The 23,861-nt window shown below is 40.7% G+C and overlaps 1 protein-coding gene across 1 annotated transcript in view; it reads left to right on the top strand.

The window, feature by feature from the left end:
- Window positions 1–23,861, top strand: part of PIEZO2 (piezo type mechanosensitive ion channel component 2) — a 446,101-nt gene that overhangs the window by 236,967 nt on the left and 185,273 nt on the right. Inside the window, exon 5 of the mRNA XM_077778264.1 lies at window positions 10,678–10,840. Within this exon, the coding sequence (XP_077634390.1) occupies window positions 10,678–10,840 (163 nt within the window). The remainder of the gene's footprint in view (window positions 1–10,677; window positions 10,841–23,861) is intronic.

The following is a 23,861-nucleotide window of genomic DNA, read 5'->3' on the forward strand; positions in this document are numbered from 1 at the left end:
TTATCCCCATCTCCTGTTCAACCCTTCACCCCATCACCCCTTCCCACCACCCTCCTGGCACCCATCAGTTCTCTATAGTTAGGAATCTGTTTCTTGATTTGCCTCTCTCTTTTTACCCCTTGGATCATTTGTTTTTTGTTTTTGTTTTTTTTCCCTTAAATTACATGAGTGAAATAATATGGTTTGTCTTTCTCTGACTGACTCATTTCACTAAGCTTCATTGACATGGTTGCAAATGGCAAGATTTCATTCCTTTTTATGGCTGAGTAATATTCCACTATATATAATGGAATATATATGTGTGTGATATATATAATATATTATTATGCATATATGTCACATCTTCTTTATCCACTCAGCAGTTGATGGACATTTGGGATCTTCCCATAATTTGAGTATTATAGATAATGCTACTAGAAACACCGAGATGCCTGTTTCCCTTTGAGTTAGTGTTTTTGTATTCATTGGGTAAATACCTATTAGTGTTTTGATGGCAGCAAGGGTGTGCTGGTAAATATGGAACAACCAGCTCTCTGGGGGAAAAGTGCACTATTGGCAGCATTTGCCAGCTTCCATGATGTAAATACTCTACTGTAGTCAATTTCAAGCCAGTGATATGTCATCACTGAACACAGAGCTGGAACCAGCCAGCTCCAGAGCACTCCTGAACAGCTGAATACAAAGGACAAATAATTTGACAGTCCCCTAACCCTACCTTTCCTTCCCTTTGCTTTTGTGAATGCCTTCCATCAAAGCAAGAACCCTAGAATTCTCTTAACTGACCTTCTGCCTCATAAATAACAGTAGTGAAAAACCATCAACACACTTACATGAGAATGAAGTGTGTGTGTACCAAATGGAAAATAGCAACTTGTCACAATGAGAGAAGTGGATCAAAATATTCAAGTACTGTTTCACCTTTAAGGTGCTCACAAAAATCCTGCCACTAATATTAAAAAAAAAAATCTGATAATCCAGCATCAGCTCATACCTTTAGGATTTTAGAAATTGGTATGCAATTGCTATTTTAGGATAGAAAAAGTTTCTGAGTTCACAGAAATGAGCTATTTGGATTCTCCAGTGCATCAGCACCTGTGGAATTTGACTTGAATTCCTTGATTCGGATATTGGAAATGATTGAGAATCACTTCCCAAAAATTGGTACATTTCTTTCCAGAGTTTCTCATCTATGCCTGTATTCATTTACATCAACTCTATTAGTTTTGGTTTGTGTGACTTGCTATATGAAGTCATATATTCAATAAAAAGATAGCCTCCATCCCTATTTTTAATACATACGTGAGAAACCATTGAAATCAGAGTTTTATCTCTTACATTAAGGTTTTACTATTAAACATACATTCACTCTGTCTCTTCTTAAAGTAATTGATTAAATCTGAATGACTGATCGACCTCTATCAGAGTATTTAAGCTTAAGAAAATCAAAAGTAGTATGACTGCTACCATGTGAACTTCAGAGGCCACCAGAGAACTAGGTAAACCATATTAATGGTTGTAGTCATTTAAATAATACTCATTTGATATTTTAATCATTTATTGGAATTCAATTGAAGTTGACCTTTCTACTAACTCTGAACCAAAGGACTTGCTTCCCAGAAGGAGTTGCATAAATTAAATTATTCTTTTTCAAATTCTGGAGATGACTGTGGTTGCTTTTGTATCTGGATGATCCTTCTCAGCAATACCTGAAATGTCAACATTTTTCTTCTTTCCCAATCCCATCTCAATTTCACTGCCTCTTTATTTTGGGTTTTTCTAGTTGAAGTGAAATTTTAGAGTTGGGAAGACCCTGAAAAATCATTTCATAGATGAAAAAAACTGAAACTTAGAAAAATGAAGTGATGTGCCCATGGAAATACCCACATGCCTTACTTCTTCTCTGTAAGAAGTACACCTTCCCACCCACCTTGATGGGAAGCATGGTGATTAAACTTGATTAATGAGTCAGACCAAATATAATCATGGTCATTACAGCATCAATTGGTCACTATCCCCTGAAACCATAAAACTCCTAGAAAAAAAAAAAGCCATAAGCTCCTTACATCATAGTGTTGAATTTTTGGATCTGACTCCAAACCAAAGGTAACAAAAGCAAAAAGTAAACAAGTGAGACTACATCGAGAAAATTAAAAAAAAAAAAAAGCTTCTGCACAGCAAAGGAAACCATCAACAAAATGAAAAGTCAATTCACTAAATGGGAGGAGATATTTATAAATCATATATCTGATAAGGGGCTAATAACCAAAATATATAAAAACTCAAACAATTCAATAACAAAACTCCAAACAATCCAATTTTTAAAAACGGGTAGAGGATCTAAAAAGACATTTTTACAATGAAGACATGCAGATGGCCAACAGGCACATGAAAACATGTTCAATATCACTTATCAGGAAAATACAAGTCAAAACCACAATTAGATACCACCACTTTCCTGTTAGAATGGCTATTATCAAAAAGACAAGAAATAACAAGTATTGAAGAGGTTTCAGAGAAAAGAATCCCTCCTACACTGTTGGTAGGAATATAAATTGGTAAAGCCACTGTAAAAGCCACTATGGAAGTTCCTCAAAATTAAAAATAGATCTACCATATGATCTAGATCTAGCTATCCCATTTTGGGTATTTATCCAAAGAAAATGAAAAAAACTAATTTAAAAAGATATATGCACCCCTGTGTTCACTGCAGCAGTATTCACAATAGTCAAGATAAGGAAATAACATAACCATTCATGGATAGATGAATGAATAAAGATGTGATACACACACACACACACACACACAGGATTACTTTCTGGCCATAAAAAAGAAGGAAATGTTGCCATTTGTGACAACATAGATGGACCTTGAAGATATTGTGCCAAGTGAGATAGGTCAGACAGAGAAAGACAAATACCATATGATTTCACTTGCATGTGGCATCTAAAAAAAAAACAAAACTAATGAACAAACAAGACAAATGAACAAACAAGACAAAACAAAACTCATAGATACAGAGAACAGATTGGTAGTTATTAGAGGGGAAGTGGGTTCGGAGGTAGACAAACAGGATAAAAGGAGGTCAACTGTATGATGATGGATGGTAACAACATTGTGATCACTTTGTAGTATGTACAAATGTCAACTTATTATACTGTACAACTGAAATTAATATGTTATGTACCAGTTTTACCTCCATCAAAAAAAAGTCATTATCTTTTGCAGCCAAGGTAACTGCCTTCATATTTTTCACATGTGTTCTTCACAAGGAATTTTAGGCAGTATGACTATTCTGACTTTTAAAGATAATGCGAAGAATTACAGATACACTTTTATACCTACCAACTAGCTTTCAACCAGCTTAAGACCTTGAACATTACCAATATTTTATTATTGGTATTTACATAATAGTTTTTGATACTCCTCTTGACCCTGCCCAGAAATAAGTAGTCATTTTCATGTCATTCTTTATCCCTAAGTGATCTGTATTCTGTACTTTTGCTGTTTCTTCTTTTTTGTTCCACTTTATGTTTGTGAGATGAAATATCCCTATTTAGATCCATCACACACACTTTCACTCTATTCATTTATAGTATTTTATTTGGTGGAGACATACTAAGTTTAATCAATTCATTTTCTTCTTTAAAATTTTTTTCTGATGTTTATTCACTTTTGAGAGACAGAGTGTGAGCAGGGGAGAGGCAGAGAGAGAGGGGGAGACACAAAATCCAAAGCAGGCTCCAGGATCTAAGCTGTCAGCACAGACCCGATGCAAGACTCAAACCCACGAACTGTGAGATCATGACCTGAGCCAAAGTCGGACGCTTAACCGACTAAGCCACTCCGGCACCCCCATTTTCTTCTTGAAGGATATGCAGGTTATTCCTAATTTCCAGCTTCCTCAATTTCTTTTCTTTTTAAAAACTTTTTTAATGTTTGATTATTTTTGAGAGAGAGAGCAAGCGAGCAGGGGAGGGGCAGAGAGAGAGGGAGACACAGAATCCAAAGCAGCTCCAGGTTCTCAGTTGTCAGCACAGAGCCTGAGGCAGGACTCAAGCTCACTAATGGTGAAGATTGTGACCTGAGCCAAAGTTGGAAGCTGAACTGACTGAGCCCACCCAGGTGCCCCCTCAATTCCTTTTCAAGAGATATAATCACTCTCAACAAATAAGATGAATGTGACTATAGCATGATTGGAAAGAAAATGTTTGCCTTTTTAAGAGAACACGGTGTTCAGTTTCATGTATGCTTTTATATATGATAAATATAATTGTTGTATGCCTGGAAAGCAACAGTATCTAGGATAACATTTTATGGGGAAATGTATATATTCATCTCATTAATTTATTAAAATAGTTCTGTACAAAATGTGATTAGCCTGATTTCAAATGTAGAATTTATTTGAAATAAAATTGGATTTTTTTGTTAAATGCCCTGTATGTATACTTATAATTAGAGAGCCTGATATAGAAATTTCCTCTATCTAATCTCCTGTCCCTGGACAATCTATTCTATTTTTTTTTTTTTTTTTTAATGTTTTATTTATTTCTAGGAGAGAGANTTTTTGTTAAATGCCCTGTATGTATACTTATAATTAGAGAGCCTGATATAAAAATTTCCTCTATCTAATCTCCTGTCCCTGGACGATCTATTCTATTGATGTTAGCCAACGCACATGGAAGAAAACTCTCAAAACTACCCCTTTAGCCAAGATTTCTCTCTCGAGCACAAATTTCATGTGGCTTCCAGCATGAAATATCATCTCTGACTACACCTCACATTTACCATGAAAACACTGCTTCCTTGCCCTACTTCCTACAACCAAATCACAATCTCTCCTACAGTGTCTCAGTTCCCTTGGTGATTATGTTCCCCCTTTGTTCCAAATCCTTTAGTGGTTCTGGTGGTGTGACTTCTTTGCCAAAAGTCCAAGCCCAGTTGGGCCCCACCTTAATCCATCTTTTTGACTTTATCATCTCCCTTACATACCTTCATAAAACCAACAGTCAATTGCCAGGACAGTACTTGGCACTTGGTACATGCTTAATAAATATTTTTTTAAGTGAATAGATAAAAAATTCTGCCAAACCGAGCCATGTGACATTCATTAGATACACTTCCTATCTCTTGTTCTAGAAATGTTTTCTCCAATGTATGTATGTAATAAAACCACATGTATATATTTTATGATTTATATTGTCCGGTTTTGACAATTACATCTTTGTGTCCAAGTAACTGAGACTACTCATGGGCTTCTGATCTCTAGCTATTCCCAGACAGAGAGACATTGCTTCCTGTCTGGGTTTGTATTTTATTTTTCCTGAAAAAAATTATCTAAACGAACTAAAATATCTCATCTAATTCCTCAGCAGTACTTTGCACAAACTGCTATGGTACAAAGCAAACGGTACATATTTGGAGATAGCATTTATTCTGCCAGCCTTTATTCAGTGTGTACACTGTACCATATATATGTGCATATGTAAATGTATATACATAGATACATTCGTGCATATATGTACACGCGTACCTGTACATATATACACACATATATGCATATATATACATATGTAGTTCTCAGATACAGAGAGGAAGTAGATAAGAAGCTCTCATTCGGTAAATGAGTGACATAAAATGTAAAACATTTTATGATCAAGGATGTGCAAGGTATGACAGGCTTCTAAAGGAGTGAGTGGTCAAGGAAGGGTGATGGAAGGGGTTCATAGTGGAGATGTGGGAAGTGAGTTGGATAGATGAGCAGAATATAAAAATATTGTGGGAGAAAGAGCGTTCTTGCCTATGGGAGAAGATTGCACAGTAGTAGCTCATGAGGGAAAACACTTGCAGAATCTGGGTACATACATTCAAGGTGGATGGAGTTTGAGGTACAAGGAGATCATAGCAAGAGTTAGGGCAGCCCGGCCTAGAACACAGAAGGCCTCATATACCATGCTCAGGAATATGGACCTTTCCCATAGACAGCACAGTTCACATGCTCGACATTATGCTTCTAAAATTTAAGCTCTGGTAGTAACACGGAGACCTGGTTGGCCGAGGGGACAACCTGAAACAAAATAATAAGTATGCTATTCCAGTAATGCAAGAGAAGAACTGAGCTGTGGGAATAAAATGGCAGTAAGAGAAACAGTATGGAGACAGAACCTTCAGGTTTTCAGTGAGAGAGTGGTAGGGTCTAGGTTCTGTTTTGGCTGCTAGATGGATACCAGCACCATTTTTCAAGGTTAGGAATATCACCAGAAGAACAGATTTTGGAATAAAGATAAGATTTAGTTTTAAAAGCTATAGAAGTAGGAAAATGGATATCTGTTAATGTGTCTCAGGGGACATGTTGGGATGGGGTATATAGATTTGTAAGTCATCATGTTGGTGCTGCCTAGGGCCTGGAGGTTAGATAAATCATCCAGGTCTACCATGTAAAGTTAAAAGAGAAATAATGAAGAATAGAAACTTGCAGACTCAGCAATATTTGAGTCTCAGAAAAGAAAATGTCTGGTGGGCGCAACCCACCCGGTATTTCCTAGTGAGATTTCCCTGCAGTGTGAGATTTTAAGAACACCCACAGGTAGGTAGATAATTGGAAAAGAGAGGTGAGAAAAAACAGCGAGTAGATTTGAGACCAACAAGAGCTGATCTTGCTTGTCAAGTGCAGTGCAGAGATGGAGCAGGATGAGAATTAGAATGGGTCATTTGGGCCTTATAGCTAGGAGGTCTCAACAGGGCATTTTCTGAGCACTGTGGGCAAAGGAGTCTGTTACACCAGGCGGAAGACAGGTGCCAGACTATCTGAGCAAAGAGGTGCAATGAGGGTTAGCTGTACTCATCAGACAGCTCGGAACAGAAACTCTCTGCTTCTAGGCGAGAAGTGGGGCCAGTCATTTAACCTTTCCCCTTGTTAATTTCCAGACTGTAAGATGAGGAGGAGTGGACCGTTTCTAGTTATCTTCCAGCTTCATAATTTCAATGACTTACAGAGTCAATAGATGGATAGTTGGACAATTGGATGAGAGAATGGACTGAGATGCCACTGATTTCTAATGTCATTTGAGACCTATTAAAGATCAAATTTATAGGGATTAGCCATGCATTAGGGCAGTTTCCAAATAATCTATTCGTTTTTATCAGAAATCTAGACCAATAAGCATTTCCAAAGACCTGTTTCATGAACACTAGCTCAGTAAAATGTAATAGGTATTAGATAAAACATATAAGAAATGATTTTTGGTCAAATAAATTTGGGAAGCAGAGGCTTAAATAAATCAAATGTCTTTTTTTCCCAAGATTTTATTTAAATTCAAGCTAGTTAACATATAGTGTAGTATTGATTTCAGGAGTAAATGGAATATTACTCAGCTATCAAAAAATGAAATCCTTCCATTTGCAACCATGTAGATGGAACTGGAGTGTATTATGCTCAACGAAGTCAATCAAAAAAAGAAATACAATATGATTTCACTGATATGTGGAATTTAAGAAACAAAACAGATGAACCTAGGAGAAGGGAAGGAAAAATAAAATAAGATAAAAACAGAGAGGGAGGTAAACTCAAATTTCTTGTTTTGCAACATAACTTATCAAGTTCTTTACTACAGTAATATGCACTGTGATTTTCTAACACTTCTTTGACCAAAGGCTCTGTTTTCTTTTATTTTGTCTTACTATGTTCAATTCACAGCATTTCTGAGGACTGACATTGTAATTAGTGTACTTTAGCAGACACTGGTCTAAACAATGAAGAAGGAAACTTGATTGATGAGATAGATGATCCCCAAATGTCCTATCAATTAGACTGTGACCTGTTCATTGTACATGCTCTTCAGATTCTTCAAAAGTTTCATTGTTTCTGCAACAGTAGTATGAATGCACTGCTTTGTTAACTCAGCAAGCCAGGAGTAGTAGTTAATAGGTTAGCACCTCTGTGGCTGAATGACTTCATTGCAGAGTGGGATCACAGCCCAATCCTGGATCCAGTAGCTGAATTCTATCGCAACGAGTGGAGTGATTGCTTTTGCAAACAGCATTCATTTACTCCCGTGATATATGTATGCTACAAAATGTGTCTTTTGGGACCAAGAAACACAAAGCTGAGACTGTAGCCTCAAAGTGACTGCGGACTGGGAGCTTAATGCAACCCACAGGTGGGAAAGGCATAAGGCTCTGCTCTGGCTTCCCGGTGTCTGTGCTGTGAGGCAAGAAGCAGTGAGGCCAGACCCAGAGCCCTTGTTAGCTTTCCTTTAAGAGTTCTTTCCCCCTCAACTCCGCTTGGTTGGTGCTCTTCATAAAATGCCATAGTCAATGTATTTCCCGGGAAAGAGCTGTAATAATCTATTCCCCCAAATCTACCTGATTAGGACTGGTAGCTCTCCTGACCTTAGCTTTGCACAGCAAACACCCATGGGAGCCTGGGCTCATGTCCTGGTCTCTCTCCTGGACCCCTTCTTTCTTCTTATTTCTTTTTTAGTTTTCTTTCTTTATTTTTTTTTAATCTTTTAAATGTTTATTTTTGAGAGAGAGAGAGAAGGAGACAGAGTGTGAGTAGAGGAGGGAGACACAGAATCTGAAGCAAGCCCCAGGCTCTGAGCTGTCAGCACAGAGCCTGACGCGGCGCTGGAACCCAGGAACTGTGAGATCATGACCTGAGCTGAAGCCGGCCACTTAGCCGACTGAGCCACCCAGGTGCCCCTTTTCTTCTTTCTTTTTATTCTTATTCTCGTTTGCACTGCTTGACCACTTTTAAAGTGTACAACAAACCTCTCCCTTTTTCCTGAGGTAAAATCAATCATTAGATCTCATGCTGTAAGTTTTAGTTTGGGGGAAATTTTCTTAATTGAATTCTCTTACTCTTCCTCCAAATGAAAGGAATTTTCCATTTTTGAATACCTCTGACACAATCATGTTTGTTTCATTTATGGAGGTAAAGGGATGTCTTCATTACTCATGCTTCTCTATTCAGAAGGGTTTAGAGCCATGTATAAAAAAAAGAAGCTTTTGTGGGGCATGCCCTATTCCTGACCATTCTTTAAAAAGCAAATTTGAGAATTTTTTTCCTGGAAGATTCTAGATGAGAAGACTCTTTAGGTAATGAACACTTAACTTTTATATATACTATAGTGACAAATAAATGGAAACATTCTAAATGTACAATGTAGTGGAATAGTTAACTGCTATCGGATCATGAACATGGTGATGTTTAAAAATCTTCAGTGAGCTGAAAAAATATTAATGATATAATACACGAGCTAATCATTTTCAAAATATAGTATGAGCTTAGTGTTGTCAGCTGTCAATATGTATGTCTGGGAACAAAGGAAGACTGGAAGGGAAAGTCACACAGATACACACATGAGAACACAGTGGTTGAGAACATAAATTCTGGACCAAAAGGCAGCTTGAGTATACTTCTGTTCTCTCTCTGTGTGACTTGAGGGAAGTAACTTCACCTTTTGGAGCCTTAACTGTTGTTGTTTTCATATGTAAAAGGATGATAAATAATAATACCTTACTCTATATGGTGGTTGGCTGAATGAAATAATATATACCAAGCTCTTAATACAGAGCAATTGCTCAGTTAGTGGTAGATGTTATTAACAATGCTTTCATTTACCAAAATGTTAACCACGGTCATTTCTAGACAATGAGGGTCTTGCTGTTTATTATATTTTATGCTTTTTTAATGTTTACTTATTTTTGAGAGAGAGAGAAATAGAGCATGAGTGAGGGAGGGGCAGAGAAAGAGGAAGACACAGAATCCAAAGCAGGCTCCAGGCTCTGAGCTGTTAGCACAGAGCCTGACGCAGGGCTCAAACTCATGAATGGTGAGATCATGACCTGAGCCAAAGTTGGACACTTAACCAACTGAGACACCCAGACGCCCCATATTTTCTGTCTTTATCAAAATATATAATGTATACAATATAAATGAATGCAGTATGTATCACATGCTTAGTTCCTAAACAAATTTTATCGCTGATAAAGATTGAATCACTTTCATTTGACTCCATTAAAGAAGGCAAAGAGTAGTATCTCTTTGGCATGAAGGAGGAAAGTATGGCCATGGGAAGCTCCCCAATGAATGTGGTTTGTCGGTGTCAGGCTTACACTTGAACCCAAATCTTCCAATTCTAAGTTCACTGTCCGTTCTCCAAGGTTAAGGGAAGAAACATACTCGATCTACCTTTCTTGGAATAGTATGGAAAACAAAATCAACTAAGTATTCAAAATAACGAAGAGGACCTGCATTCAAGGATTGTTTTAACATTTTCTCTATTTTTCCCTCTGGCTTTTCTTTACATTTAAGGTAAAATATCTCCTACCGGCTAAGTATGTGCTTCAGCTAGATTGCAGATACCTGTATCTGTACTGCACATGTGGCTTATTTAATAAGAATATGGATCATTAGCATGTACTAGGAGTGAGAATTGGTTTAGAATCCTTTACAATATTTCTGAAACATCAGTGAAATCCCAGGACTTTCCTGAATCTTAGTAGATCACGTAAGACGCTGAGATCAAGGGAAAGCTTTTCAGTACCTTCTAGGCAGAAACTGAGGATCCCTTTTTAAAAATCCATTAAGAAGATTCAGAAATACTTTTAAGATAGTGTAACCATAGAAATAGAAAAACAACTGAATTTCCTCCCTCTTTTTTTCCCCCTCTATAGCTTGAAGGGTGCTGACGCCGGCAATGGGATCAGAGTGTTTGTGCCTGATATTGGGATGTTCATTGCTAGTCTGACCATCTGGCTCGTCTGCAGGAACATCGTTCAGAAACCAGTGACTGAAGAAGGAGCACAATATAACTCGGAGTTTGAAAATGAAGAACTGGTAAATCTGACGTCACGCATACCTCTGAGGGATTTCTGACAAGCTTGATCCTTAATAAGTTGTGGAGATTTGAAATGTGCATAGCACTTAAGCTCTGTGGAGCTTGGCTTAAATGTTAACAGTTACTTTGAACAGCCCCCCCACACATACACACCGTGTAGTTCTGATGCGTAGCCAGTCTCCTCTATACCTTGGCCATGAGGAGACAGTTCAAGGAGTGTGAGCTCTACGGTTTGTGAGGCATTCACCCCAACCCAGTGTTTTTACTCTCATCTAATATTATCTCAGATGGTTAACCTTTAACCTTTTAAATTCATTATATTGTCATCCATTGTCTAGCTACCTTAGTCATTATAAAATATTTAGAGAAGTAACACCTGGTAGTTTTAGGAGGAATAAAAAGTAATTCCTCCCTGAAGAGAAGCTTTCTGGTCTGTGTACCGTTATTTTAAAGCATTCCATAGAAAAATATATTTACCTTTGGAAAAGTATAAGAATTGGAAAAGGGTAAGAATAATGAGGAAAACGTATGCTAATTTTTAGCTATGTGTTTTAGTAAAATGAGTTTCAGGAGGATCAGGGAGCACCTCAGCTCTCACTCGGCATATGACAGCAAGTTAGACAGCTCATCAGTGTCCCCAGACTTGTTTCAGAGCAGTGCTTTGTTAGAACACTGTACTTTGTTAGGTGAGTTTCAGTGATATCGATTTAAAAAGTAATTGATTTGGTAATTGAAGTGAAATTTGCAATGGAAAAAATACTAAAAAGACTTAATCTGGACATGAGGCACAAGAGACACAACTAGCAAATGTTTTTACTCAGAAGTTGGGCAAGAACTTTAACCTGCAAAACTGAAGTTAATTGAAATCACTTACTTTGAGAATGGTAATCACAAAGGCATCTAGGAAAACAATTCTCAGTTATAGCAAATGTCATATGTGCCTCAAAAATAGGTAGCAAATTGCCTTGTTGTTAAAAACAAAACAATAAAGAAAGTGAAGATATAATTTAATAAATCTATACAGACTAAAAATGATATTACTACCTAAAATCATTATGGGTAAAAAATAAACAATCACATCGCACATCAATATTCTGCCTTTTTCAAGGCAAACGTTAATAAGTGCTTGCTGTAAAAAGCAATTACAGCAAGATAATAACTAACCCTATCTTTCATTTAACTCTACAAACTATGCAGGACTTATCAGTGTCTTAAAAATGGATAAAACTATGAAAGTGCTTTTTTTTTCCTTGTTGGATTTACAATTTTAAGGCAGAACTTAATATTTTAATTTCTAGTTTTACATTTGAATTTCATTTATAATAGTTACAGGTTTGAAAATCATCTGGCTTCAATAATCACTGCCAAAAATTGTCCAAGTTTGGTGAAAGTAAACCCAGGAACTCGAGCTCTGCAGACTTAGGATTTTTCATTACTATTATTTAGAAAGACAAGACTATTTTTTTTCCGTTGTCCTTATATTTTGGATAGAGGGTAAAGGATGTTTACTGCAAAGTGAGTCGACTCAGAAGGCAGACTTGGAACTACCTAACAGTGGTGGTGCGATGTTGAGGAATGTGTTTATTCTCTTTCTTCTGCAAAATGAGGATGATCATAATCCTCCGTCATGGAGTTGCTGTAAGCACTAGATGAAATGTCAAATACTGCACACCTAGGGCAGGGCCTGCTCGTTGGGTTGCTTAATAAGATGCTACTCGCTCTCCTCATCCTACTTTTCTCCAATTGGAGAGTTACTAGAGCAGTTTCAAATTCAGAATCCTCTTAGAACGATAGAAAGTTAAGTTGGGTGGTATGTTTGAGGCCAAGCCACTCAGTAAAAGTCGCTTATTGGCCAGACAGCCATAAATGAATCACAGAGCTTCTCATGAAAAGAACCTCTGTCACCAAGGACAAATGCTCTTTTGCCACAGGACTAGGAAAGCCTACATTGACTGATGGGAGGTCATGGACATCAGGTTATGGTTGAGGTCACACATCTGGTGAAGAAGAGAACACAAAACCATCGCAGGGATTAATTCCAAAATCACGTTTCCTTCCTGATTTCTCATAATTCTTAAAGATACACTTAGGATACCTCTCTCCTGTTTGAAATTCGTTTAAATATCTGTATTCTCTATGTTATTAATGACTTTATTGAAAAATAACAATAAATTGGGGCACCTGGGTGGCTCAGTTGGTTCACTGTGCAACATCAGCTCAGGTCATGATCTCACAGTCCGTGGGTTTGAGCCCTGCGTCGGGCTCTATGCTGACAGCTCAGAGTCTGGAACCGCTTCGGATTCTGTGTCTCTGTCTCTTTCTGCCCCTCCCCTGTGCATGCTCTCTCTCTCTCTCTCAAAATAAACAATAAAGACTAAAATTTTTTTAAATAACAATAAATTGACAGACACTCTAAATATTATTTATTTGGGGCTTTGAAAATACTAAATAGTATTATGAGGTCTATTTCTTTCTCATTTAAATTTGTTTTGGCCTCAATTAGATATTAATTTCCATTCTCCTAGCACATTCCAGCCCACCAGGTGGCCAGGGAGGAGCAGGCTGGTGTGTGCATCTTCTGAGATGAATCCACAAGGAAGTATTTCTAACATGTGAACAATCTTGCTCAAGTCTGAAAAGAATAGAAGCACACGGCCAAAATAAGTAGCAGAATTTATTTTGTTTTGGAAGGTCGCAACATATTTCTTCCCTTTTATAAATCATGACATTTGCACCATAGAATGTTTGGTTTTTGAGAATCCTTTGAAAGAGTAGTGTTTGCTGGCATTTCTTCTCTTTTCATTTATCTCAATAGAGAAATGGCGAAATTAATACATTGGTGCCTGGAAGACTTTGTTTTCAAATCCAGCATTGTTTTAAACTAGCAACTGGAGAAGGCTCCAGAGTCTTTCCTAATCTTCTTCGACTTGATAATGAGACTCACGTTTGGTGTTTTAAAGGGCTTCGCAAATCCCAGAATTCCCTGCAAACCCCCCTCAGGGGAAGTCGGTGGGTGGGAGCATCTGCTTCTCTCTTGTGCTCTTGTATTGGACAGAGAACAGACCTCAGTAAGGGAGCAGACTCCTCAAGTGCCAGGAATGACTCTCTTTGAACTGACACATCCGTGGGCTTGTTTATTTGTTCATTGTAACCTCAGAAGCAGATCTAAAAATCATAACTGGGAGAAGAATTCCTAATCTTAAATCTTTAAAAAAAAAAAGTTATGTTCTGAAAATTAAATTGTGTAGAAAAGGGTTTCCTGCTCAATCAAACACTTTGTAATTTCACCAAACTGCTATTATCTTGTGTATTTCAGTACTACTAGCTCTTTCTATTTAATGAGATTTCAGGATTTATTGTTTTTGGAAGCAAAGAGTATTTTAATATTTTACTAAACCAAATTTATGATAAACTAAATGTTTATTCAAATGGGAATTTTAGTCATGATTTGTTCTGCTTAAGTAGTCTGATAAATCAAATAAGAAGCATAAAAAGAGTATTTCAAGGGGCACCTGTGTGGCTCAGTTGGTTGAACTTTTTTTTTTAACGTTTATTCGTTTTTGAGAGATGGAGAGAGACAGAGTGTGCATGGGGGAGGGGCAGAGAGAGAGGGAGACACAGAATCTGAAGCAGGCTCCAGGCTCTGAGCTGTCAGCACAGAACCTGACATGGGGCTTGAACTCATGAACCATGAGATCATGACCTGAGCTAAAGTCGGGCACCTAACCGACCAAGCCATCCAGGCGCTCTGAACATCTGACTCTTGATTTCAGCTTATGTCATGATTCCAGGGTCATTGGGATCAAGCCCTGCATTGGGATCCATGTAAACATAGAGCCTGCTGAGATTCTCTCTCTCTCTCTCTCTCTCTCTCTCTCTCTCTCCCTGCTTGTGCTCCTCTCCCCTGCTTGTGCTCTCTCTCTCTCTCTAAAATAGTTTTTTTTTTAATCTAATTAAAAAAAGAACATTTCAGTATAAGTCACCCGCTGTTAAAAGTTCAGGCATGCAGCATTTGGATCCTGCTATTATCTAGAAATTTATTGTGAGCCTCTAAACTTTTGCCGTCCTTTCTAAAATCTAATGTCCTCCAGGCTCCTGTGGGATTCATATTCTGGCACATAAAATGACCAATGGCGCTATGCCTCAAGTCTCAGCTTTGAGGTTCAAGTTACTATTTTTTTTTGAGAACAGAAAACAAAGAATGAAAGAAATGCATCTTTTTATTGTCACCTTCTAAATAAGCATTCAGCATCTCCCCTGAGATTTAGTCCAAAATCACTTGCTTTAAGTTTTCTAGATCCTATCTTTTCAGGCATGCAGTCATGATAATCTGAAACAGGGTGGCATTTGGCATTTGGAATGTTAAGAAGCGGGGCAACTGCCTTGTTACCTTACAGGCCATGTGCTTTATGACTTTTGCTCTATCTCAAAGTCACTCTCAGAAGCTGGGTGAAAACTTACTGCCATGTGTCCCCCAAAATGCAGCACACTTGGTCTGCCTTCTCTTGGTTAAACACATTTACAACTTGGGGGAACCTTTAATGGTGGTGATTTTAAATGCCATTCGTTTAAATAATGAGAAAGTCTTTAATTGGAGGGAGCCATTGGTCTGTGGTCTTCAGAAAGCTCCAGGAAAACTCAGTATTACCGTCTGAGCGGCGGAGGATCACAGGATTAGATCCATGACTAAATGTATCCCCCAGCGTCTTCCAGATACATCTCCCTGGACACACGGTGAGAGCATGGAGTCCCTCTCATCCTTTCCTCTGACAGAAACACACGTGGGGAGCATACCCATGTGACAGTTGGTCAGAGACGTCCTTATCAAGTAGAAAGGCAGGGACATACTCCTATTGACAGTATGTTAATTAAGTGAACTTGGCCTAGACTGGACTTGAATATGTGACTGATAGTAAAAATAAATGAAAGAGTCAGTTAGGAAGACAGCTCAAATATTTTTAAATTATGAAAATAAAAACGATTTCAAATTAAGTACATCTTTATTTCTTTCACCCATTTTTTTCATTCATTTCACAACATTTAACAATGTGTGCCTACTCTCTGCTTTTTTAAAAGAAATCAAAGCTTCAAGGGCACCTGGATGGCTCAGTCCATTAAGAATCCAACTTCGGCTCAGGTCATGGTCTCACGGTTTGTGGGTTCAAGCCCTGCATTGGACTCTGTGCTGACAGTTCGGAGCTTGGAGCCTGCTTTGGATTCTGTGTCTCCCTGTCTCTCTGCCCCTCTCCCACTTGCACTCAGTCTCTCTCTCTCTCTCAGAAATAAATAAACATTAAAAAAAATCAAAGCTTCAAAGTAGACTTTTACCTTTAACGATATGTCTAGATCAATGTTTTTAGAAATTCTCGGAATATTTTGTTCTGTGCTTGGAATATCCGATAGGTGATTTTGTGCATTTGAAATGCAAATAACAACAAAACAGCCACAAGGGGCGCTTGTTTGGGGAAGTTGCAGAGCCCCGTGTCTCTCCAGTGAGGGTGGCACGGTCGGGCACATGTGTGATGGGAGGAACCCACGTGCCCCACCCCTGCCACCTGCTCCTGCTCCAGAGAGTCCCTGTCACCCTCACTCCTTCGAGGGTGGCCATGCTCTCCATCCTTCTCTCAGTGCAAATATCCTTGATATGGAATTGTCACCAACCGAATGTCATTGAATTGCCCGTGTTTCTTTCAAAGTATTGGTGGTGTGTTTGAGGGCAGGAGCAAGACCTCCCAGCCCTGCCCCCATCAGCCTGCCTGCTGACCATCCACCCAGTTAACAGGAGCACCGTTTACTGTCACTGGAGCCCGAGCCCTGCTATGACACTGGGTCCCTTGGGCCGCTTATCCATTACCATCAAAAAGTCCTATGGGCCCTCCCTTTGCCTTTTGTCTGAACTGCTCACTTTTCTCTGTCTCTCCTGCCACAGTGCTTCTCCCACCTCTCAACTAGACCATGAGCAGCCTCCAACCAGATCCCCTCACTTCCAGCGTCTGTTCTTACCCTATCCCACTGATACCACGCATAGCGTCTGGATTATCCTTGTAAAATCATAAATCGAACTGTGTCACTTCCTAAGGTACAGCACTTCATTGGATTCCCATTAAAGGAGAACGAAATTCAGGCTCCTAACCCTGAGGGCTCTGGAACTTCCTGCCTTTACATCCTCACCCTGTGCCCTGCCCCACTGCCTGCTCTGCACTATGCCCACAGTGCCCCCCTCTCTGTGCCCAGAAGCAACCAACTCTTCCCCTTCTGCCATGCGGTTCACTCCCTGCTCATTGCATGGCTGATTTCACCTCCATCATCAGGCGACCTCTTGCACATAGAGGCGTTGCTGACTAACCTTCCAGATTATTCCCTATCTCTGTATCCATCTTGTTGCACCCATAACATTTATCATGATCTGTATTTATTCTACATAATGCTTTTTTTGTTATTTGCTTTCTGTCTCCCTCAGGAAACTGTCAGCTCTCTGAGGGAGAGGATCACATCTGTCTTGTTCTTTGCTGCAGCAAATCTTAAGTTAGCAAAGTGATCTGAAATTGTACACATAGTGATACTCATAGACTTATCAGGTTAATTGGTTAAGCACTGGTTGATTACTGCAGAGGCTTGCACAATGCAAACCAAAGTATAAAACTGACAAAGTGTAAAGTATAAAAGCAACAAAGTGTAAAGGGTCCATCCTGGGTGAGGATTAGCAAAGAGTTGCGTCTGCCGCAAACTCAGAGGACTTGGTGGGGTCAGGGCAAACCCACATGCATCTTCAGTGGTCTCCCCTTGCCGTGACTGCACAAAAGGATGTGTATTTATCCATGGGCACACTTTTTTTTTTCAGTATCTGCTATGTGCCAGGATGGGCAAAAACTAATATCTAACAGGGATTGTTCTGTATTTTTTTTCCTTTGCTTTCCAAGACATTTGCTCTTTTTTCTTTGTTTCAATATCACGTTTGCTTTGGGGATAACCAGAATTGGGCATTCCACATTCCTGTGGTCTGTTGCAACCCCCTTTTCCCTCTCAATGTTCTTAGGATCTTATAGTCTCATTTAAAAAAATGATTTTTAAAAAAATTTTTTTTTAATGTTTTATTTGTTTCTGAGAGAGGGAGACAGAGTGAGCCGGGGAGGGTCAGAGAGAGAGAGAGAGAGAGAGAGAGAGAGAGAGAGAATCCCAAGCAGGGCCTAGGCTCTGATCTGGCTGCAAGCACAGAGCCCGATGCAGGGCTCAAACCCACAAACCGTGAGATCATGACCTGAGCGAAAGTCAGATGCTTAACCGACTGAGCCACCCAGGTGCCCCTAGTCTCATTTTATAAATAGCTGTGTATACCTGGTTTATTTCCTCTGAGTGTGTGCAAGCCTTTGGGGTCCTGGGGCAGATTCCCTCCCTGGACCATGCACAGTGCTCAGAGCAGAGCTCAGGGTCAAGAAAAGTTCCTAGAGGAGGGAGGAACAGGAAAGGAGGATGATGAAGGAATACTGTGGATCCCAGGGAAGCTATAGCACTGCTCAGCCTTTTAACATGTTAATAACAAAGGCATGCATTTTGTTTGCATCTCAGTCCTTCAGAAGGAATTCTATGGGGCCTGAATCTTTCAGGAAGCTTTGGAGCAACAGGAAGGGCTGTGTGCCCTCAAAATGCTGCTTTGTTATCACTCCCTGAATTCTTTATTTCTACAGAGAGCACTGGGTGTGTCCATTAGAAGAACTAAACTCAGCTGCTTCTTATGAGAGAAAATGGATGGTTCAGGGTCAGTAATAATCTCTGCAACCAAAGACAAACTGAATAGATGATGTCAGGGTGTGTGTGTGTGTTTGTGTATTTTAATACTGACTTAGTTTTATGGTGTTCCATTAAGTGATTTTTTAAGTAAACCTTAAAGATCTAAACCTTTAATATTCAGTCCCATTTGGCTACTCTCCATTTTTATTCATTTCCCTTTCAAATGACGTTCAGGTGATTCTCAAAGACTTGGCGATTTGACGCGGGAAGTTTTTGAAGGTTCCGATGCAGGGCCCATCCCAGACCTATGGAATCGGAGTGTCCAGGGGGCCGAGAAATGGGCATGGTGGCATCAGGCTCCAGGGTTCTCACAAGTTTGAAAAAATAAGCTTTCTAGGACAAGGGTAGCAACTGAATGAAATATTTGCTTTATCTGCGCGATGCTCTCACTTTGGGCTTACATAACATACGTGACATCAAGGAGACAAGGCTCTCTGCTCACTCGACAGGAAACCCTGTGCCTATAGCATCTATCTGTCTTCTGCAGTGAGGTGCCACACTTGCCTTTTCCTTCCTTGGGCTCTTCTGTTGAGATGAACCCACTCTGTAAAGATAAATTGTTAACTTTTAATAATAAGCAATGAATAAACAACTCAGGACACTTGAGAAAAATGTTCCCTTTGCCTTCCAGAGCTTTGGCTCATTGTTTGTGACTTTGATATACTCCCGTTGAAATGTTTTTAATAGCCTGCTTTTAGCCACAAAGAGGAAAGTAGATTCATCTGACGAGAAGTTCTGGGCTTAACATGCAAAGGTTGCCTGAAACCGGAAGGACATTGCACAGATAAATTACTTCGATGTATTTTCCAGTTAAGGGAGTCTGCCTAGTGTATGCGTCCAACAAAATATTTGCAATATTGCCTAGTCTGCCAAGCGTGGAATCGATTGATTGGGGGATGCAGATGTAGGCCTGTGCATGGATTCCAGATTGGCCGATTCAGAATCACGTATGGCAGCTCTTCGGTGGTACAGCTTCCTGAAATTCACTCCCAGAATTTCTGATTTAGGAAGTTCGAGGTGAAGCTTGATACCTGTCCCTATAAAGATTCCCAGGCATCTCCAGGACTTACTCCAACCCAGGATGAATCATGGAGTGCTCAGAACTAAAGGAAAATGGATGTCTGCACTCCTCCCTGTGGCACTTCCCCATCCCAGTTGAGTGAAATGGCTTCCAACACTGTGTTGAGTGTGGGTGTGGCCATCGTGGGAATCAGCTGTGAGTTGAGATGCAGTGGCTGCTTGGAGTAAAGCGTGACCTTGCGTGCAGTTGATCCCAGAGCAGTGAGAGCTTCCTCTCGTGAAAAGAGAAGTTCTATCGTAATACGTGTTGGAACATCCGAAGTCAGGAACTCTCATCCAAGGCAAGTTAAAGGGTTTACATGTCTTCAAGTAAGTTTTAGATGTTGACACAGGCAGTAAGAATATGGACTATTTTATTGGCCCTTCTAAACCGTAAGGGGTTCTCTTTGTCTTTAATTTCTAAGACAGCTCTGGAACCAAGGGAATTAAATTTTCATTTACAGCTACTCCTTCTTAGCTTCAAGGCTGGAATCCAGATGCGTTTCAGCACCGGGAGAGATTATGGCTCCCACAAGCAAGGCTGCTTGTTAGTAAATACGTTTGAGTGAGTGGATGCTGTTCCAGAGGATCGGTGTTTATACTTCAGCAGACGAAACATTTAGGAGGAGAAAGCCAGCCCGTTAATAAGCAGACCTGCCATGACTAATGGCTGTTTTGGCCCCAGCCTGGACAGGGGGGGCTCACGGAGGCCAACCTGGCTCTCTTTTGGCTCCCTCTCAGCTTGGCAGGTTTAGAAAGCGTTTCCAACTGAGGGCCCCAGGGATTCCGGCGGTACCAAAGTACTGAAAACCCTCCAGTACAGTGGTATGTTTATAAAAGTCGCAGGGGCCCTGGTCCCACCCAAGAGAGGTCAAGGAAATGCATTTGTCTCACCTCACAAAGTCTTGACCAGAGAATTCTATTTGATTTAATCTATATCCGAAGCAGTTCTACAATTGAATAACAAGTCATTTATTATGAAAGTTGGGAGTGTGTTTTTGACTGGGACCCAGGCAGCTCTGGCTGTGTTCTTTCTCCATGTCTCCTTTTTCAAGTATGGTGACTGAAGGTTGTGGCCAAACTTTCTTCCTCAAGGAGGATTTTTATGTGTCGCCTTGTTGTGAGGGGAATATTAAGCAGCGCGTGACCCATGGGCACAGGGTTTGTATGTGGATGGCAGTGTGAGCCCCATATCAACGGTCTCCCTGGGTGGATCCCCACAGAAACTTTGCTTGGGGGAGCCGGAGCAGGTAGAAAGGAAGAGGTGATATGGGAGCCAGGAGGTTTAGGAGCTGGAGAGGGGATCCCATGGCCAAGGACACATGCCAAGCATGTTCCAAAGTCAAGAGAGTGTGGATTCTGGATTCTCCACATGCCTGCCTCCCCTGGGTGCTTCTAGGCAGAAATGAGGATAAGGCTGGAGAGACAGACTCGTTCTAGATGTGGTAGCACCTGAGGGGCCAGTCAACCTCTGTATTCTCTCCAGGGAATCTTATCAGACCCCTGACTTTAAAACCTTCTCTATGTCCCTAAGCTTCAAATAGACCTCTCCAGTTTTCCACCTCCCTCCTCCAGCATTCCAGATTCCTATGCTGGCTGCCCTTGTAACACCTCCAATAAGGGCATCTCAGAACTGAATTTCCCCCACCCCACTCCACCCCTGGTTATCTTCATCTCCTCAATAATGATGAAAACACAGGAACTTTCTTTGCTTCTCCTCTGTCCCTCCGCCCTTCACATCAAATTTACCAGCAAGTTCTGCTGACTTGACCTTTAAGACAAACTGCAAAGACATGAACCTCTCCTCAGCTCCGTAAGTTCCTGTCTCCTTGACCACAGCAATAGCTTCCTAGCTGCGGTCTCCCTTGGCATCACCGAATGAAACAGACCACATCAGAGCCCTTACTAGGTGGAGTGGTTGGCGATCAAACTCCACTTAGATTGAGTTTGAGAAAAGTTAGGTGTAGGGGAAGTGGTGCCATGTTTTTAGCTCTTGGAGAGTCACTGTGAGAGGCAAATGGGGTTTGGAAGGGGTGTGGGTTGGAGATGGTGAGGCACGTGTGTTTGTTGATGGGGACATATGGGAGAAAGGGAGCATGAGGTGATGCAGGGGAGAGGGCGGGATGGCTGGAACTGTCCTCCCTGGTGTCCCAGGGCATACGGCTCATCCACAGTCACAGGCCAGGGGGACCCGCGTGCCCACTGCACAGGTGAGTTCTAGGCTGGTATGCTTGATGCAGTTTTGGATTGGGAGTGGGGGTGGGGGGAGAGATCTGGAGCCAAGAGCCAAGAGCCAAGAAGGAATTCTTGAGATGTCCTTGGTGCAAAAGGTGATTTTATTAAAGCACAGGGACAGGACCCATGGGCAGAAAGAGCTGCACTGGAGTTGTGAAGAGTGACTGATTGTATACTATGGAATTGGGGGGGTAGGGGGGCAGGTAAGGAGAAAGGGAGGTTTCCAAAAGGACTTTCATATTCTCAAGAGGACTCCTGAGATACCGGAGGCCTTGCTATTGTTGACCTTGTTGGTTTTCCTTCTAGCAAAATACTAACACTAAGACAGTAGGGGGTTCCTGGAGGAATGTTATACTCTGTATTTGCCTCAAGTACTTGTCACTGAGCTGCAGGTTATAAAGAAATTTAATGTAACTTACATTTTCCTCTTGCCTTTGTTCTGCACATCGCTAAGGAGGGGAAGGTGATGTTAGGGCTTCAGGTAACTGAGGCTGTGGGTTTCTGGAAGTCAGGCTATTGATAAGATTGCCTTTTCCTTGTCATTTACTGAGACATTTGTAAACTGTGATTTCTATCAGTTAATCATTTGTTTTTCTCTTTTTCCCTTTCCTTTGTTCTCGGAGAGCCAGGAGTGCCTAAGGATTGTCACACATATCCCCTGTGGAAGGGGGGATGGTTGATAGCTTGTGCTTTGCCCTCAGCATGTCTTTGGCTCCCTCATCATGCTGGCGGCCTCAACCCCTTCTCTCAGTGAAGTGGGAAGCAGCCTCATCAGCTGATTGACAAGAGGAGGGTGAATTGGTAGAAGAGGAAGGATGTCAGGGAACACATGCCTTCTTTCTGAACATACCATGGAATCTTTGACCAGCCCTTCCCTCCATCTGGGATGTTCTTGAAGGGGATTTTCATATGACTGATGACTTGGTGACATCTTGGCTTAAATGCCACCTCCTCAGAGAGGCTCTCCCTGACCTTGTAATCTAAAATAGCCACCCTGCCACTCACAGTCATATCCCCTTATTTGTTACGAGAGAGATTCAGCTTGTTAATTTTCTACCTGTTTACATGTTTATCACTGTATCTCCTGTGAGATATTAGCACACACTAGGCTCTGAACAGGGAGAGATGTCTTCCTTCCTTTTCCTTCAGGGAAAGATACAAATGTGTCATGATGGAATATAATAGAATCCAATTTGGGTATATAGACTTGTATAGACCCTGGATCAAATCTGTGGGGGTGGGGTGGGATAGGGGTGGGTGTAGGTGGGTGTGGGGGTGTGTGTAGAGGGTAGGGGTACATCCTATACCCTTGGCTTCATCAATAGATAGCTTGTCACAAGCACCCTGTGTCTTCCTAGGCAAAGAAAGATCTCTGAGTTTTCAAGGTCACTGGGCACTAACTTGAACTTGGTACCAGCCTTCTCTTTGCAGGCTTCCTTTCATGCACAAGGGCATAGTTAGAAGTTCAGCTACCATCAGTGAATATCATGTGAATATCTGGGCTAAGTATATCAAGGCGGGGGGGGAGGACACTTTAAAATGGGAAAATGGAGAGACTGGGATGTACTCTTTAAGCCTTAAATGGATGTCTGAACTGGGCCTAAAAGACCATTCTGGCTCCACAGCCAGTGCAGTCTTTTCAATTGGGCTAAAGAAGTCTGCCAGAGTAAGGGCACCTGGGTGGCTCAGCTGATAAAGCGTTTGATTTTGGCTCAGGTCATGATCTCACTGTTCCCAAGTTCAAGCCCCATGTCGGGCTCTGTGCTAACAGCTCAGAGCCTGGAGCCTATTTCAGATTCTTTCTCCGCCCCTCCCCCCCACCCCATGCTCTGTCTCTCTCTCTCTCTCTCTCTCTCTCTCTCTCACAAATAAACATTTAAGAAGTAATTTTTAAAAAGTAGTCCGCCAGCCTAGAGGCAAATGCAAGAGAGCCTGAAC

The sequence above is a fragment of the Crocuta crocuta genome, unplaced genomic scaffold (assembly GCF_008692635.1).
Source record: "Crocuta crocuta isolate KB4526 unplaced genomic scaffold, BGI_CrCroc_1.0 scaffold26, whole genome shotgun sequence".
Classification (NCBI taxonomy): domain Eukaryota; kingdom Metazoa; phylum Chordata; class Mammalia; order Carnivora; family Hyaenidae; genus Crocuta; species Crocuta crocuta.